The sequence below is a fragment of the Falco cherrug genome, chromosome Z (genome assembly GCF_023634085.1).
Source record: "Falco cherrug isolate bFalChe1 chromosome Z, bFalChe1.pri, whole genome shotgun sequence".
In the NCBI taxonomy this organism is placed as follows: domain Eukaryota; kingdom Metazoa; phylum Chordata; class Aves; order Falconiformes; family Falconidae; genus Falco; species Falco cherrug.
In genome coordinates, this window is record NC_073720.1 from 80,348,283 (window position 1) to 80,368,125 (window position 19,843).

Below are 19,843 nucleotides of genomic sequence, written 5' to 3' on the forward strand. Positions count from 1 at the left end.
GAATAGGACTTGGAAAGAGAGAAATGGAAAAATAATCACTATCCTTTAAACTACTGTTATAAGCTTTCCTTTGAGTGTCTTTGGTAAGTATATACAGTATAAAAAAAAAAAAAAGGGGGAAAAGTTAATGTTTCCTAAGTATTGGAGGTATTCCAAAGTGCTTTATCAACTTAAATTTTGAAAGTAAAGACTCAACGCCCCATCTGTTTCTGGAGGCTTCTATTGCCGCAGGAGGTGGGACAAATACTCTCCACTGGCATGCCCAGTGTATGAGCATGCCCTGTTAACTTTTAATGTATTATACTGAAATAGAAGCAGGCCAGAGCTTAAAGGGAAAGGCTGTACACTTGGATATGTGAACTGTGACCTGCTGCTCTTGAACCCTTTGATCAAAGTGGTATCTCTGGAGATAGTGGAAACTACTCATAGTTTCCACATGAGAAGAGAGATTGCAAACAGGCGTAAATTTCATGTTTCACCTAACGCTTGTTTTCAGAGATCTTTTAATTGGTGCTTTCCATGAAAGGAATGTGCCAGTAACACAAGCATGAATACTGAAGTACCAGTTCTGGGTCATGCTGTATGAAAAATTGCATTGCAGAATAACTGATGGTGGCTGAAGTGAGCCACAGCCTCAATGGCTGGCAGTGTAGAAGGTGACTTGCTCTGGTCTGGACAACAGCTTTGGCACATCAAGACAGATGTTTTCTGTGCAGGACTGAAACTTGGTACGTGTGTCTTTTTTCCTGCAAGCTTATTTGCTGGTTTGCTTCTTTCCCCTTCGTTCTGTTTCTGAAACCTCAACATTTCTAATACTTTTATTCTCCCATTTCTTAAGAAACTGTGGAAGAACATGGAATTAACTATTGTGATGCAACATAGGCCTAATGTACTGCACATACCTGGGCTGATGGGCATCAAATTGACATCAGTATGGAAGGGAGCGTCAGCTGTGGTGTGACTCCCTCAGGAAGGCCTCTATCCTGTTGATGGGCAAGTGGAGAGATGATGGGTTGTTAGCCATTGCTCTGTGCCCTGCAGTGGTACTGCAGAATAGTTCTCTGGCATCGCTCACACTTTGGGCTTCTGCAGTGCTGGAAGGCCTGTGGCTTCTTGTCACCGCGTCGAGTGTGATGGGCCTTTATGTATACTAGGATAGGCAGTCATTAAAAAAACACAAAGGGATAGCTGTTGCATTGGACTGTATGATACTCTAACCAAGAGCCTAGTGTGTTTTTACTATTTTATTATGCAGCATATTTCACATAGCGTATTTTTAATTTAAGAGAATTAACTTTATGAGAAGATAAGAGTAGGTCTCTTTCCAGGATTGTAGGGCTCCTAGTACTGGTTATCTACAAGCATCAGCTGGCTTGTTTTTTTGCAGGATGCAGGGATCTGCAGTGCTTTTTCCAAAGTACAACACAACTGGCAATACATCACCACGTGTCAGCCCTGAATAAAGAGGTTGGCTGCTTTGTATGTAACTTCAGTCTGATTGAAGTTAAAATCTGTAAAGTTAAGTCTTTAGAAACTGACTTGCTTAAAAATAAAAAGCACAACTGAGTGGCAAATCATGTTTTAGATTAATTACAACACATTGTTGATCAGGAAATTGGTTTTAAATTTAAGTGCATATTGCACTGTTGGATCATGTAAAATGTAAATTATTTAAATGTGCTTTATTCTGGACTATGTTGTTACAAATAGTCTTTGTATAACTATTTTATAAAGGCTGAAGATATAACTTTGTAAAATAATCCTGAATGAAGAGCAAGTCTAATTTTAAATACTTCTCTGCTTTTAGAAGAACGTAAGTAATATACGTAAAATAAAATTTTATTTTAGACTGCAGTGAAAGTGGTGCATACAATATATTCTTAGTTCTATATACCTTGCATGGTGTATTACAGGAGGCCACTACTTGTGTGCGTTTAGGCTACTTTTGATGTATGATCTGAAGTAAAAATCCCTGGCCAACAAGTGAGTTTGTTGGCAGTACCTGCATACAGCATTTGCATCTGGCTGGAGCCTTAACGGTTTACCCTGTGCACACCTTGTAGGACGTAGATTTTTCTGCTTAAAGTTCTGAGAACTTGCTGGTTCTGTAAAATATGGATTAAGAAATAGCCATGAAAAGCTAAGGCAAGGATCAGCGAAGTTCGTAGATCACCCTAAGGGTGATCTCCCCACACACTGAAAGCAGTGCCTTCTATGAAGCAGCGGTGTTATGCTGTGCTGTTAAGATAGGATTTGAATATATGCCTGTCCAAACCCAGAGTTTGCTGAGACCCAAACAGTGGTCTGTTCCATCAGCATTATGGTCTTGCAGTGAATTCTAAGCGATCGTTAAATCAGCTTATAAAGACAGCTGCAAGCATTACGCCTCTGGAACAGCACAACCTCATTCCATTTCAGAAGTGCCTTGGCACAAAGCTGGATCATTGCAGAACCTGGTGCGTTCATAACCGCTGGCCTTATTTGCCATAGTTAAAGTAGTGCTAGAGGGTCCATCCTAAGACTTTGTGGTTCCCGCTGGAGGATAGAGGTGACCATAGTTCACCTTTTAAAAAGTCACATAAAGACCCAATTTCTGCCAGAGCAATTCTCAGCAGTACAGCAGGGAAGTAATTGTCTCTCCAATTAGCAGTATGATGAATGAAGTAAGTCATCATCCTCAAGAGTCAGCATCGGCTACAAAATAAGGTATTGTACCTGTTCAAGCAAGCAACAGCTTGTGACCAAATTCTAAGTCATGCAGTAATGCTTTTCCAGTGTTAATTTTCTAGTTCTGCCTTTGGCAAAAGCCATCAGTTTGCGTTCCTTGTGTGAGGCTAGGAGTCCCACTGTTCACCCTGCACAGGGGGGAACAGCTAGCAGAAGATAACACTTGAGGCATGCAAATTTAATTTTCAACATGGTTACCTTGTTGATACCTGTCTCGTATATGCCATGCAAGAAGCAGGCACACCTGTTAAGAAACAGCTGCTGCCATGTGTGATGTTAAAAGACAATGAACAGAGAACACATTTCCTGTGCAGTACAGCAGAACGTTTATTAAACATTTGTATGAACACTTCAAAATAAAACTGGTATACTGCTGAGGTGTGACCTGCATAGCATTTTAGTTTAATTTTCTTTACATCTGATACATATTTTATCAGAACACTTGAAAGCTACAGCTCAAGGAACAAGTTCTTACTGCATATGAAGTTCATAGAACAATGCAATACTGTTTTCCAGTCACTGGTGAGGTAAAGTACTGCTTGACAAACTGCCAAAATTGCAAGGGAAACTTCTGTAGTTTCCTTTGCTGATGAAAGAATTGGATTTGGTTTAAAACTGTTCTTTCATTAGACCAAATAACAGCAATAGTTATCAGGAACAGAATGTTTTAAGAAGTTAAACAAAAACAAACAAAACCAACAACCCTGATCAATAGTAATAATAGTAACACAGACCAATAATACTTTGTACCATCAAAGGACAACAGGACACAGAAATTGCTCTGTCACTGGGTTCTTTAAGTATCTGATCTTGGGAACAGGTTTTCTACACCTCAGTTGTTGGTTCTTAAATAAAACTGATGTTTCCAAACATTCTGGTTTTGCTATTCTTGGCATTCTTGTCTTGTTCTCCTAGTTAAAACTTCATGCATTAAAATACTTCACCACATTCTTTTCCTACATTTTTTATTTGGTTGGGTTTGGTTGTGTTTTTGTTTTGTTTTTAATATTGATGTGCTGTCTGTTAAGTTTCTGTCTTGTTTGTTCTGTAGGAAAGTAAATAAATGCATTAACAATTACACAGATAGGTAACATCTGCCATCTCACATGAACAGCGCTGTGAGGTAAGAAAGTATCACCTTAAGAGGTGGAGAAACTGAGGCAGATGAATTTTCATCACTCATCAGTGTGCCACTGCTGAAAACCAGGATTCCATAATTTCTCAGTCTTAAATTCTGCCATATTTCTAAATGAAATTACCCTTAATTATCACTTATGCGGATTCATAAAGGTAATGTAACCCATTGTTTAATATTACAGTCCCTTTTTACCAAAATACTAATGAGTTCTTTTAACTAGAATAATAGCTCTTCAAAATACTCTCATTATGTTGTCTGCCCATATTACTAAGGTACTTTCAAGTCACTTTATATTAAAGTGCTTAGTTTATTTTCAATTATTTTCAGTCACCTGAATTCAGAAGTTACCTGAACTCCAGAGAAGTCAGCTCCAAATCAGCAGCTTATGTCCATAAAGGCCATGGCTTTTTTTTTTTTTTTCCCCCCGCAGTCATCAAGAATTTCACTGTTATTCTCAAGATTTGACTGTTGAAGCATAGAACTGACTAGTGCAAATGCTTAGGCACAATTTTGATTAAAATGCATACATTCTTTTTCTGTGCAGAGGCAATATAGTGGCATATAGCTTACTCCATCAGTAAGCCATTCTGGAAAACCTTAAAAAGGTGCATGTCTGCAAAACATTTGGCAAAAGAACAAAAACAAAGGATCCCATATCCTGTTTTACAGCATAGTACAATTAAAAATAATTGTCCAACGTGTTTTTGGACAGTATGCTTAAAATCAACAGAGCTAAAGCATTAGTTCTGTTAATACTCAGCCTACCTCTGGAATTCTACTTCAAGTAGTGTAAGGCTTCGGCAGTGTACCACCTAGCAACAATAGCTAGTATGTTGCTTCATCCATATTGTCATCACCGCCAGCATCAAAGTCATCTCCATCTTCAAAATATGAAGAAATGTAGTCATTTTCCTAAACCAAAGGAAAAAAACATCTATCACTGTATCTGTGGAGATGATTTATGAAAGAAACATGCTTCAAACTGCAGTTGAGCATCCATGTTTTGAAACAGTAATAGGAGTTTTTTCTTTCCTTCTTTCTTGGGAAAGAAAAAGGGAAATACTGTAATGAAGTTCTGATATCTATGAAAGAACAGGCATCGCTGTTTTAGTGATGAAAATGAATAACTGTACGTATTGATTGTGGCAGGACACATTCCTGCTTGCAAAATCCTTATTTCAGAGCCTTTGGGGAGTACAAAGACTAAAACACCCACTTGAACTAACTACAACACAATGTAGTGAACGAAGAAATTTCATGTAGTAACGCCTCTTGCTAAAATTCTCCTTCAGTGACAAGAGAAGCTACGGACATTTCTTTGGCTGACAGCCAACATACTACTCAATGAGTGAGATCCAACTTTGTGTTAAGTAGGAAAACTGACATTTTACCTCTTCATGCTCCTCTTCGTCATATTCCTCTGGTTCTTCTGCTTCTTCGTCATCTTCACCTTCTTTGTCTTCTGTTTTGTCTTTCTCATCTTCAGATTTTTCTTCTTCATCACCCTTCTTTTCCAACTCCTGTCACAAGGCAATCTCCTTTACAAGGTAATCTCATGTTAAGAGTGACAGCATAACCTCCACACTACCGAAACGTTACGCTGCAGTTAACAGCAAGACGGCTAGCTGTGCATGTCTTTTGTCAATATTTAAAACAACATGATGTGACATGTGAGAACTTCATAATGACTGACTTCATCAAGCATTAGCCATTGGACCTGAAGTCTAAAAAAATATGTCTTGTGTAATAAATTCATATGATGATTTCCCTTTACCATTCCGTTTACCACTGTTAGAATAACTGGCAGTAGAAGGCCATGTCATACTTGATAAAGCGGTACCGTACTATACATAATAAGGTATCTGCACCAAAAAACTGGTGGATCATCAAGAGAAAAAATGGAAGGCTGTTTCATCTTTAAGCCTCCATTCCCACATGGTGGGTAGTTGCCTCCAAAATTGAGGTGACTTTCCTTCCAGGTTTCTCTTTCTGTATCTTTCCTCTCAATTTACTACAGTGTTTAACTTCCAACATTGGTGAAACAGCAATACATTTAAAAGCTCTGGCGCCCATTTGTCCTTCAATAAGCTCTAATATTACCTCTGCTGATCACAATTAAGCTACATCACTACCCGCTGAAGAACAACTGGTCTGAATCAAAAAGTTGTGCTCAGAATCAAAGAGAGGCAAAGACAACAGCTTCTCCACAGCCAGGCTCTGTCCTTACCCTCTCCCTTGTGCTACCACATTGCAGAACAGCTGTCTGTCAGAGTAACAAGACAAGGCCAGAAAAAGGCTGGTTATTCCATTTGTACCAAAACACATACTAAAGATTTCATTTTCCTTCAGCAAATTCTACTGTAGAATTTAGAAAGAGTATGCGCATCTTACCTCAATTTTTTTCAACACATCGAGGTTACTTTTAGGTTCAGAACTTTTTGCCTTTTTTGGTTTTGCACCTGCTGGAATAAAATACATCACTATTATTTCTTGAATATGGAAGAACACAAATTCTTTTGTTTTACTGGCTCTTAAGAGCTTACATCTTGAGTATGCCATGGAAATCCCACACTATCTGTATGAAAATTACTTTAAACTTTGAGCCACCTCATTCATGGAAGTGTAAATGCCCGATTCAGGTAAGTGATTCCTACAGGGCCAGTCTGAAATTCACTTTGAACAGATCATTGACCAAAGGTTTGGCCGAAGTATGATGTTCAGCTTCACAAAATACGTTTTACCTGCATACTCACAATATGTGAGTACTAGAACAAAATCTGAATTGTTATTTTTCATCATCTTGAAAAGATAAAAACTCATTAATGTCGCTAATTTATGCAACTCATTAATGACAGCCGGGTGTTTCAGATAGAGACAGCTGTTTGTTAGCTCCAACAGAGTAGGCATGGTTATTGCACCTAGATGCCTTTTAGATCACAGCTGGCTCTCATCTAATGAGCTCACAGTGTGTATTTCCACCTAGTCCCTTGACTCATTAACATAATCTTCATCAAGTTACTCCCTACAATCCAACCTCATTATGCTACTTGACTGTACACTGGAGTGAAGGTCAAAACCAGCATTCCATGTACCCAGGTGAGAGCTACCTGAATTGCAGCAACCTAATTTGGTTGCCCCAATTCCAGGAGTGCAGTTTGAGGAGAAACAGGGAGCTCCAGAGCGAGAGTTGCTACAGCATTTAAAGAGCTCTGCTGGATGTCCCGTTTCCACCATGTAACCATGTCTCGGCTCTCCTGCTGTATTCAGCATGACCAGATAAAATTTACAACATAGAGCTGTACCTAACACACATTAGCTCTTCTCCGCAGAGTAAAACTGCCTCTGTAAAGTACTGGTGTAGCTATACAGCTTCTGATGAACAAGGTAGCTTCGGACAAGCTACCTTACGTAACTTGCACCTTTTTTTACACTAGGCTGTACCAAGTGGTGTCGGAAAGAACAACAGTGTGCATTGATGGAGGGGATATCCTTTGTGGAGCAGATAGCAACCCAATGTGGTTATGTATTTTATCTGGCCTGATACTCAAGGAAGCAGAACAACACTAAGAGCTGCTAAGAAAACAACTGTATTTTGTCAAAAGCATTTGTGATAAATAACATTCAGTTCATGTCAGCATTACGTCTAGGAAGGGATTATGTGACAAAAGAACTGCAGAGAGCTGAGGGGAGTCAAGCTGCTCTGTATTAACATACAAACAGCTTCAAAGCAAAACATCCAGAATGAAGTAAGCTTTTAAGGAAAACAAGTGGAAAATGCGATTCAAAATTGTAATCTTTGCACAACCCCCTGAAGGCTTTTAGAGGTAAAGTGTATAGAACAAACAGCCTTAAAATCAAAACAGCATGCAAGATCTTTCCCCAAATGGTGGGCGTCTCTGGAGCTTACCAAAAAATTAGACACTAACCCATCGTTAGTAGAACTTCAAGCAACACAGCTTCTTACATCCATGTAGCTCAGAGGTGCCATGGAATACAATCTGATCTCTCCAAATACCTGTTCTTGCAGTACTTGGGCTTAAAGGCATGCATCTGACTGCCACACACATATGCATATAGCTGCCCTACAAGAGCTGAACCCAGTTCAAGCTTTTTCTTTCTTCCCATTTTTTTTTTTTTTTTTTGGCAGGCACTGCAGGTATCTCTACTACTGTGGTCCACAGCCCCAGGGCAAGTGTGGGAGAGATATGGAATTCTACTCAGTCTTGTCACTGAGAAGGCAGGTGGTCAGGTCTTAGGTTGAAACATTGAGGGAAACCAGAGAGGGGGAGGGAGAGGTGTGTAAAAATGAAGCCATCCATGCACATGTAACTGCAGTGATCCCAAAACCACTCCTGCAATCTACACAGGTTGAAGGGTAGGTAGGAAGCCTGTCTGAATTTCAGCGCAGCTTCTTTTGACTCCCTCACCTTTGTTCCGCTCAGTTATAAAGTGCCACCTGAGATGGTTCTCCTCAGCATACCACAAAGATATGTATCAGGAGAGCTAAAGTGTCACTGATGAGCCATATACAAACCTGAGTCAGATGACTTTTGTATGGCCTCTGTATCATCAGGATTCCCCAAAGAAACTAAAGCCACGTGATTTTTGCTTTTAGAGGAACCTCTTTTTTAAAATCCAATCAAATTCTGATGGTCAGCTGATCTTTGCCATTACAATCATGTAAGAAAATGTACTTTTAAGAGCAAATAGAGAAACGAGCACAAAAGAAAGAAGGGAAATTCCTCACAGTGATCAGTGATTCTCTATTTACAATAATCACATTAATGTAACAATGAATAATAAATCAGCATTTATGATTTCATTGGATCTTGGGGAGCTAATTATTGCAATTAGGCTTGTAAAAGCCAATGCAGTCTCTTCTTTCAAATAGAAGAGGAAAAAAAAAAAAAGTAGATATGTACTGGTTTCATCTTCAGAGATTTTGCAAATGAGTACTTAATTTACAATTGAATTTTGCAGTCTACCTTTAGTACTATGTCTCTCAATGACGCCCTTAAAAGTAACAAAGCTTCCAGCTGAGCCAGTCTCCATGACTACTGCACATTCCCTTTTCTTTTTCTATTTTATCCTTGAACTGAGAAATGACACATGAAGGACTTGGACAAAGAGAACAAGAAAGTAAACAATTATATATAACAGACAGATACAGGAGGCCAAGTGTTATTTCACATCAACAGAGCAACAGACTTCAACAGAGAACTTAAAACAGTCATGCAGACTAGAAAACACTTTTGAGAAACAAATACACATATGATGCTGTGTAATGAAAGTTTTTTCCTGTAAGAACAACCAATACCAGCTCCAACTGCTGTTGAAGGATTTGGTTCACAATTCTGCAGAAGAAAGCTGAAAATAAACAAAAAAAGTAAAACGAGGGAAAATAGAAAATAACCTACATTAAATCACATATAAAAGGCTTAAAAAATGCCAAAGTCAACCAAATCATAAACAAGATAACTGAGAAATCCAAAAGATAAAGGAAATCTGAACAGCCAGCTACTAACTGATAGAAGATGGGTGAGTGTTAACTAAAGATAACTTTCAAAACAAAAAGTTCTGTCTTTTTATAATCTTTCACTATTACATATCTCATATTAATATGGTACATCAATATGAAAAGCAAGAAAGGAAGATAAATCTATTCCAGGAAGTTAAAGCATCATACAGAAGCAAAGTAAAAACCACAAGACAGGCAGACTAGTAAATTATTTAGAGAAAATCTCCCCAAAACCCTGATTATTTGGATTAAATAATATTTCTAACATATTTTTTTCCCTAGCCAGCTCCAGTATGTCTTCTATCACTCGACTAGTGTGTAATAAGTGGTTCTTAAAAACAGATAATATACCTTTTTTGGTCTTCTTCTTTGGCTTCAGCTCTCTTGGGAGTCTTCTCCAATCTGTACAGAAAATAGCTTTAATATATATGAGTGATGATTTACAGCAGTAATCCTCCTGTTATCCACCAAGGAAAGGTAGGGGCCCCTGTTGAGCTTGATCCTATTTATATGCATGTAAAGTTTTTGCACACAACAGTTTTATGGAATTCTAGCTGTACTTTAAACTGAGAAACCAGAGTGGGGACTGGCATTCCACCCACTTCCTGACAACTTGCATCTGCCCTAAAGTGATAAAGTTCAGCCTTACCAGGGGCCTACATAAAATTACATTCTGTAATTTAAGTTTGCAGTAGTGAGATACACAGATACGGTTGTGGAAGTGTAATGTTATAAAACCCATCTACCTGTGACTAAGACATCAGGTTGAGTTATTTTTGGTAATTCGCTGTTTGATCCCTGTTCAAAACTGTTATTTGCATGGCGAGCAAGGAAGAAGGAAAGCTAGAGTGAGAGCTAAAGCTTGAATTTTTGCTGCAGATCAGTTGTTTCAACCGAGTAAATAAATAAAATCAGAATTCTTTTTGGACAAAACAACACTTTGCCTTGATCTGAAAACATGCAAAGGGCATGACCCTCAACTAGGAATACACAACTTTGTAATGATTTGCATACTTTTTTATTGCTTGAAAAATAATGAATCAAATGTGGAAGAGCAGAATATTTCCCAGGTTAACAAAGAATTACCCTTTGCTAATGTCAGATATTACCTGGGGTCCATGCTGCATGCTCCTTTTCACTGTTCTGGTACTTTTTACTGTACCTCTCAATTACTGTAGAGAAGGATACAAAGAGTTATTGAATTCAATTAATTAAAAAGGCAACCCAGACAGTGTCCTTGGAATTTTCTTATAACTAAACATACAGTGCATTTTTTTAATCCTGCATTGAACACTTTCTTGGGCTGTTGTCAAACACTTAAGACAGTTTAATGGCACCGCTTTGAGTAGTTCTTATGATAATTCCCAGGACTAATAGTTTGCTAAATACTTGCAAGACCTGGATTTTATATCCCCTGCCCAAAACACAAACCCCCTGATTATTGCCTTGCATTTTCAGGGTACATCCTTTGAATCAAAACACTTGCCCTCCATACACACCCCAAAAAAATCCCAAAAAACAAACCAACAAAAAGACCCTCAAAAAATATTACTTTTTATTATTTCTTTTTATTATAATAATTATTCTAATTATTATAATATCTCTGGAAAGCATGAAAACATAAAATGCAGATATAGTCAGGGAAACTAGGTCGAAACATCAAATGAACGCTAACGCTTCTGCTCCCTAAGAGTTTCACAATCAAACCTTTGCTACAAAACCATCCAGTGACATTTATCACCACTGCACTGACCATACAGAGTACCCAGAACCCCCAGGCCCCAGAAGGCCATGTCTCAGACTGATCAACTCCCACTCTTTTAAGTACTTCTGCAATGGCAAACCTTTGCAGTGTAACAGAGATGTGACCTAAACAGCAGCAACACATTTTAGTCCATTTAACCTCTTTCCAGGCACAGGAACTAAACTGAGAAATGCACAATAAATAATACAGTAGTTATAGAGTGTAAGTACATTCATTTATACTGCAAAGAACTTTCTTGTACAATCTCTATTGACAAAAGCAATGTCAAAACTGAAGTATTTTTAAATCAGTCTCATTTTTTCTTATGAAATTACCATGTCCAACTGCAAAATCCACTTCATGCAAAATTACTGGTTCTGACCGCAGTAATAACTCACTACCCAAACAGGGATAATTTTTGTGGGTATTGCACAAAAAATGGTAATGAAGGCAGATTGTGACCTTTAGTCAAAGACTTCTAACATACTGTGTTGGATTGACCTTGATTGGATGCCAGGTGCCCACCAAGCTGCTCTATCACTCTCCTCCTCAGCTGAATGGGGTGCGGGTGAAAATAAGATGAAAAGAGCCAACTTTGTGTGTTAAGATAAAGGCAGTTTAATGAAGCAATAGCAAAAGGCACGCTGCAGAAGCAAAAGAAAACAAAAGATGTTATTCTCTACTCCCCATCAGCTGGCGACATTCTGCCACTTCCCGGGAAGCACGGCTTCAGTACATGTAGTGGTTGCTCCAGAAGAGAAATGTCATGAATAACAAATATCCCCCTTCCTCTTTCTTTCTCTTAGCTTTTGTATCTAAGCAGATGTCATATAGTATGGAATATCCCTTTGGTCAGTTCAGGTCAGCTGTCCTGGCTGTGCCCACACACCCCCCCCTCCTGCCCCCAAGACCATTTACACTCTCAGCCTACTGGTGAGGCATGGGGGAAAGTTGGAGAGCCAGCCTGGGTGCTGCGTGAGCGCTGCTCAGCAGCAGCCAAAACGCTGGTGTGTTCTCACCACCTAAGAACCAATACAATGCACAACACCACGAGGGCTGCTGAGGGGATCAGCCAGACCCAATACACATACTCACCACAGAAAAGGAAGGGATAAGGAAGACATCAGGAATGAAGCTGAAATTTAGTTATGACAAGGGCAAGCAGACCAAGTTAAAACTGTGCAACAAAGAGCTTGCACTTAAAATTAGTGTCTCAAGGAGCGTTTAATGTAGGTGGCCTTCGCAGATGCTGTAGGAAACTGTCAGCACAGAGTGGGAAAGAAACTAGTAGTTTTGATTTCAGCTCGAGGTTCTCTAGTAAAGAAACAATTGCTGATGCCATCAGTAAAAAAATACATCTGACTGACTCTTGCCACTCACAGCTAATGAATTAATTCCAAACCACTGCCAAGGTGATAGTTGCCCAGTCATAGCAGATATACCTACAGGGAAAATATGAATTATTCATAGTTTATGAAGTGAGGAAAATAGAGGACTTACTATAGAGTACGCCTGCTACTCACTCTAAGTGCACGTTGAAATGCATGATGACAATCTGTTGTGTATGGCACAGCAACACATGAAAATCACCAAGTAGTCTTAGACATGGCTTTCATTTACTACCTAAATAATGAAAGATAGATAGCTATGTCCTAACTAATTAAAATGTTTCCCTTCTCACACTTCAAAGGACCATTTGGCTCACAGATGTTGTGTTGCAGGTTTAAAACAATCCATTTGCTCTTGTAGCAAAGCCAATTTAAGAAGTTCCTGCCCACCACCCCCCTCCTGCCTCTCTCTTAGTTCTATCAGACGTTTTGGTGAAATGCAGGGGAGTAAAGGGCTGTGAAACAAAGAACAAAAAAGATCAGTTAAAAATAATCTACCCTGGGGGAAGTAAGCATTTTTCTTAAAGCTAGGCCACTTCTGCCACATAATGCAGTCCCAGAGACAAGTGCATACTGTGACTGAAATAAAAGCAAGCTTTTTAAGCTGCAGACCACTGCTGATGTAATAATACCCTACCCCTCATATGAGGCATTTTTGTACCACTAAAGGATCAGTAAAATGTTACCTTAACTTACCCCTGGGGAGATGATGATAACATTTGAAGCATTATTTGAGTCTGTCAAGTGGCTGTCTACCTGCCTTCCCTGTGACTGCCAGTTTTTGTAGAAAAACAGGCTTCAAAGCTGGCAGTTCTACTAAGGAGCACACTCATCAACAGAGAGAGATCACTCCATCTCGTAAAGAAGGCTGTAGAAACTGATTTAAAGAATCAGTCACCAATATTGGAGTGAGCGGAGGTTATCTTTATTCGGCAGCGCTGGGTGCACGGGGGATCGCTCCACCAAAGTCATGCACACCGAGGGGACCTTTCAGCCTGCTCTTTATACAAGCAACTCATACCTATTCATTAACTTTCCGGGAACTCATTAACATATCTTGCACCTGGATAATTAGCACATTCCCATTCAAGGACCTAGTATATCTTCGAGTTAACAACATTAACATATCTTGTGCCTGGACAATTAGCACACTCTCTATGTCACCCAACAATAAGGGTCTCCTCAGATAAACATGAGCACACCGTTCTTTAAAAAAATCTTATATGGCCCATTATTCAAAACAAAGATGATTCTGAGGTGAACAGTAAGAACGATCACACGAGGCAAAGATGGAAAAGAGAGAGAGTATGTTCTCATCCAGTGCCTGGTTCCTTGGAAATAACCCTGACTGGCTCTCAGGCATAGCAGTTCCCCTTTTTGTGCCTCAAAAGGAAACGGCAGACTTCAAGCCTGACAAAGATCAAGAGCATGACAAGCCTCTAGTGAGATGCAAATCCAAAGAGACTGAAACTGTTTACTCAGAAGATGGAAGGGGAGATGTGATAGAAGAGTAACTTGGAATCGTTCTGTCATAAAGAGATCTAGAAATAAAAATTGGATCTGTTCTTGCCTCTTAACCGAGGTTTTACGTAGCCTCACCATCAGGGTCCACCCTGGGCCGTGCTTGGGCTGCACTACAGATGCCTGCTGCCTCCCAGTGACTGCTCGGCTCCAGCAGGTCTGAGGAAATATTCTGCCTTTTGTGAGCCACTATGTCTGGTTGGCAGCGTGTTCGCTGTTCTCACTGCAGAGTGCAACCCCATTTTAAACAGTGCTTTAGTACAAGTGGATAATCAGTAATGTGTGTTAATCAGCGTTATATTCAAAGCCTAATGAAAAAAAAAATGCACACAGTCTCAAAAACTCGAGAATTCACCACTACATGAACAAAAATTCAGAAGGGATTGGACTTGGTACCTGTATTGTATCAACATCATGAATATTCAGTCCGAAAATATTCTGATGGTTTCAGGATGGAAATTACAACTCACATTTTAGGAGTTCAAGTCAGCTCTCGTTATTAAAAATCAGCACAAGATAGCAATGAAAAATATTATCTAGTGTTTGGCCACTTTGGATTTCTTAAAAATTTTTATAAAGCATTTCAGTGACTGCCTATTGCAGTGACTGGGCCTAGGGTCTGACACAACTGGCATTTCCTAATACCTTTCATCTCCTATTTTCCTGTAACAAATTAACAGTGCTTGCCATTTGTAGCATTCAGAATGAGCACTCAGGAGGATAACAGAAGAAGACAAAAATCACAAACTGAAAGAAGCACTTCCCACAGTAATAATCGCCAGTGACTGCTACATTTACAACACCCCCAGCACTTGGTAAACAGATAATAAAGTCTTCCTGCCCTGCTCCCCTTCCCTTCTTTCCCACAAGATCAGTTTTATGACCAGGAAGCTTGGATTTTAACTGTCTAATGATGTATGACTGGATGTCAAGTATAACAGAGCATTTACTGTTACCAAAAAAATAACAAAGCAGGTAATTTTTCATTACGTATAAGCAAAGACATTCTTAGGACAGAAAAAGATCAAGCTTTGGCTTATAATCAAGCTCTGCTTCTGATGCAAACCTCAGTAAATCACTTATCTTCATCGCAGTCTTCGTATTTCAAGTGAATTGTCAGTAGTACTTACCAATCTTGCCTGGATGGACTTAGGGGGAAAAAAAATCAGTATCTTTTAGAATGTCCAGCTAATACAACATCGATTATTTTAAGTAAGTTTTTACACAATCAAAAGCTGAATTTCAACACTAGCATTTACTACAGATTCCTTGGCTCCAGTGCAAAATTTTTAGGGTACTTTAACATGTAGAAATGCCTATTTCGCTTGTATTGGTTTGCATATAATTGAAAAGACTGCCATACAGTTGGTCTAAATGTTTCCTACTGTATACATCTGATATCTCTCTTTTTCACACAGTACTTGCTTTCCAGCAGTGGTAGGTGTGATCTACAACTTCAGTAAGTGTAAAAGCAGAAAAATTCCCTGTTATCTTAAGCTGCTGATTTTTATTGCTCATTATCAGTACAAATATATCTTCAACACATGCATTTCACTACATCACCCTTCACAGAATAATAAGTACTGAAGATAAAAATAAAAAGCACACAAACAAACCTTCATGGTCCTCTTCTACTGCCAAAAAATAAGGCATTTTTTTCATAGTTCCTCTAAGATCTTGTTTTAAGGCCAACATGTAATCTTCATCTTCTCCTGTTTTCAGAGGCACTGGCTTATTGTCTGTGCTCTGTACAAATTATGTTTATTATTTGTAAGGTCTTAATATCCATCAAATACACAGGAACACTAACAAAAGTTACAATAAACACAGCTAATCACAGAAGAGCACAAGTATACATTACACTACTTCACAAGTATACTTTATTGCATTCTGACATGCATAACTACATTTGCAACTAAAGTTTTAGCTTTTTTGGCTTTGCTGTATCTTTCTGCAAAAATGTATCAAGAACTCAAGAAAAAGAAAATACTATTAAAACTGTGAAATAGTCATTCATAGTCATGCTAAGCTCTTAATTGCCAAAAGCAGTTAGAAAGCATTGCTTCTATCTTCGGTTAAGAGTAGCGCTGCTTTAACCTCTTCTGGAATAGTGTTCTAACTACATTGAGTACAATTACTCTGAGCAACAGACAACCTTTCCATGACTACTGTCACAGAAACAGGTTGTGTTGTCATACAACCAGGTAGCACATAGGTACTCACACAATTCAGTTTCTGTCAGCTGAATAGTTAAGGTTTGGATTTTGGGGTTGTTTTTTGGCTTTTGGTTTTGGGGTGGTTTTTGTTTTTTTGGTTTTTTTTAAACTATGAATCTTGAAATTGGGAAAGATAAATAAGTAGTTGTAAAGTAACAGTCGTAAAAATACACAGAACAGAGATAGAATTACAGAATGGATGGTGTTTCTCTCACACGACAGATGGTGCACAATCCATACCTGAATGGTGGATTGCAAAGCACAAAGTGCTATCGCAAGTCCCAGCGCTGGATCATGAGGAGAGTTTACTGTTTCCAGCTGTATTTGCTAGCTGGCCAATATTTATAATCACTAATGTTGCTGATCGTAAGCTGATGCTCCTTAACTGGGTTTCTAATTGTATTTACAGGAAATTAGTAAGAACTTAGAACATGTCTATCAGAAATATCCAATAGCAACAATTCACTGCTTAAAATAATTTCACTATAAGTGAGTCAACAGCTGTAAGACACTTTTGGTCACTGCCCAGTCACTACAGCCAACCCTTACTGATCCTAGATACCCACTGGGTTAACTTTGATCATTTTGAATGCCAATAGATATACCCTGAGAAGTTTAACTTAGTTCTGAAACTCTGTTCACAGAAGGAAAAAAGCATCTTTACCTTCTCCGTGGTACACATTAGATATTGGAACGGTATACATTAGCATTGGAACAGGCTGCCCAGGGAAGTGGTAGAGTCACCATCCCTGGAGGAATTTTAAAGACGCGTAGATGCAGCGCTTAGGGACATGGTTTAGTGGTAGTCTTGGCAGTGCTGGGTTAACGGTTGGACTTGATGACCTTAAAGGTCGGCTGATCCACTGCTGACTGTAACTGCAGAAGCTGTAGTTCACACAGAATTTGGTTTCCTTGTGCTATCGAGCAGACTATAACATTCACATTAGAACAGTTATGGATGGCTTAGTATCAATGAAATCACACAACTTAATTGTAAAGGTGGAATAAGGGGATATATAATGTCTGGTTCAGGAAGTCAAAATGTTGGGTGAAATAACTGTCCAGAGAAATCTCAGCATAGCACTAATTATATGACAAACTTCCAAGTTCTGTATCATAACATGTGAAACTGAGAAACATTTCATGCACCTTGATCAAATCCTGACATAACTGGCAAGCTCTCTTACATAAAACTGCAACATTGTAAGACTACTTTTCTGCCTCAAAAATGTGCATCCTTACTTGCATAGCTAAAACTCAGTCAGAAAATGCTCTTTCTTCCCCTTTAGTTTTCAAATAAAACCCAAATGCCAAATCTCAGTTAAGTTTCCTTAATTACATAAAATATCTTCCAATCATTTTCAAATTATTTTTACATGCTGGCAATTGAGGTAGAAGACAATCATCCATAATCTTTTACGTTTGCATCATCAGTAATCTTTAAAATCAGGAAATCCATTCACAGCATCGAAGTGTAACTTCATTTCCAACAAATTCAGATATGCAGTGTTTCCGCTACTGTTAACGTCCAGAAAACCAGATCATGATGAGGACTTTAACAAACACATCTTGCAAGACATCTAGGTAAATATAGGATACAACAGGTTGCAAAGGGACGGGAAGAAATAATGAGAAAAACATTAAATACTGCAAAACTGACCTAAAGTGCTTAGGGTTGTTCACGTATTTCATTACATTATCTAAATATAAGAGTGAATACACTTTACCTGAACACAGAGAGTGTGCTCTAAGATACTTGCTGTACTTACAGGAAATGGTGGTGGAGGCTTACACACGACGTCAGGTAAGGATGAACCTTTAGCAAAGCCTATAGCCTCAACGTTGAAGGTGAATGCAGCACGTCCTCTTCCTGTACCTGATCTAGCCATCTGGAGCTACTGAAAATATCAGGGATTTTCAAAGTTTTACTTTTGTTACATGTATCAAATGCAAGTATATATTACCTATAAAATTAATACCTAACAAAGATTACAGTAATTTTAAAACTAAAGATCATTTTAAATAGCAAGGCATTTTTAATGCCCATCTTAGGTTCTTCAACATACTATAAATTTGGTACATCCCTAAAATCAACTCCATTCCCTTTTTTCTGCTAGCCATCTCTGCATGCCTGAAATCACCTCCTAATCTAGGCATTTTAAATGTTCTTTTTCTAAATCTTAGATGTACTAACTCAAGTTCAATCAGGGCAAAAGAACCAGAAACAAGGTAAGGGGGAAAATAATATTAATAATAAAATTAAAAAAAAAAAGAAAGAAAAAAAGGAAAGAAAAAAAAAGGGGGGGGGGGGAAGGAAGGAAAAAAAGGCAAAAAAAGGCAAAAAAAGAGAAAAGTACAAGGACCCTGAACTTTCTGTGAATATATTTCGCAGGTTCTGAACTTTTTTCCAAAGAATAGCTTGTGTATGTCATCATGGCTTCTTCCTCTTTCAGATTTTTTTTTGTCCTTTAACTTTGTAACTAGTTGGGTACTCATAAGGAGCCGAAAGAAAAGAGGTTTAATGTAGAAGCAGCAGAGGACTCCAGCATGTCTGCAAGCTAACTGCTGATAAAAGGAAGTTGTTTTCAACTAACAGACTCCACCAATGACACAGAAAAATAGCCTGCAACCTACACTTACAGTCACATCTCACCACTTTCACTGTTACAGCAATCTTCATCTTAGGATTGTATGAGCTATGGGTTGGCAAGTAAAGCAAAATGTGATAAACATTTTTTTCAGAGATGTCTCTGCAAAATGGGACCAAGAGAAGCCCAGCTGAAGCAGTGTGCTACTGCTCACTCCCCAGGACTATATACAGATCAGCTCAAGGCTCCAGCCCAGAAATCCCACGAGCTCTTTACCATTAATTGTGATATGGAGAAATAGTGTGAAATAGGGACAATGGACATCGATTGTGATTGTATAGGTCTGCTCAGGAATGTGGGTATGGTGACGGGTCATGGGTGTGGTGTCTGGTCACATAGCCACACAGCTTTGAGTAGACACCTACCCTTCTTCCTCTAACAAAGGGGCTATTTATAAAAAGGATGAGAAAAGGATGAGAGACGTTCCAATGTTACCTAGAGGGAGTGCTAAGTCTCCTTGCTGGAGAAGATCAGATGGTCAGTCACAAGGACATGAATCACCTGCAAACCTGCAAGACCACCCCATTCCAGGCAAAGGACTGATAATCTAATTAACATACGAAGCGAGAGTAAGGGGGTTTAGGTAACGAATATGTATAGGTGTTAATTGAATATTCATTTGTTTTATTGTATAAATGTGAGACAGATCGTCACTTTGGGTATGCACGTTAGGCGGAAGGATCCCCCGTCCATCCAGCACTGCCAATAAAGGATACTTAGTCACTAAGAAACTTTGACTTCGTTCTTTAAATCAATTGCAAGGTTATGTTTTGTGCCCAGCTTGGGAAAAGCCTGTCTGTTCCAGACCTTACTGCTCTACCTGTATCATCATGTCTATTCCCAGTACTAATACAGGTGAGATCAGAAACAGCACAATAGCTACAGCTTCTCATACACTCGTCTAAAATAACACGGAATCCAGGACAGAATTAGTATTAGGAGC

General features: G+C 38.8%; 1 protein-coding gene across 1 annotated transcript; it reads right to left on the reverse strand.

The window, feature by feature from the left end:
* Window positions 1-62: 62 nt before the first annotated feature.
* On the reverse strand, window positions 63-18,475 carry POLR3G (RNA polymerase III subunit G). Its single transcript, XM_005443408.3, has 7 exons — window positions 18,022-18,475; window positions 15,653-15,782; window positions 10,493-10,555; window positions 9,735-9,785; window positions 6,257-6,327; window positions 5,257-5,385; window positions 63-4,777 (listed from the first exon to the last, which is right to left on the reverse strand). The coding sequence occupies exons 1-7, from the start codon at window positions 18,139-18,141 to the stop codon at window positions 4,691-4,693; spliced, it is 651 nt and encodes a 216-aa protein (XP_005443465.1). The 5' UTR covers window positions 18,142-18,475; the 3' UTR covers window positions 63-4,690.
* Between the last annotated feature and the right edge of the window lie 1,368 nt (window positions 18,476-19,843).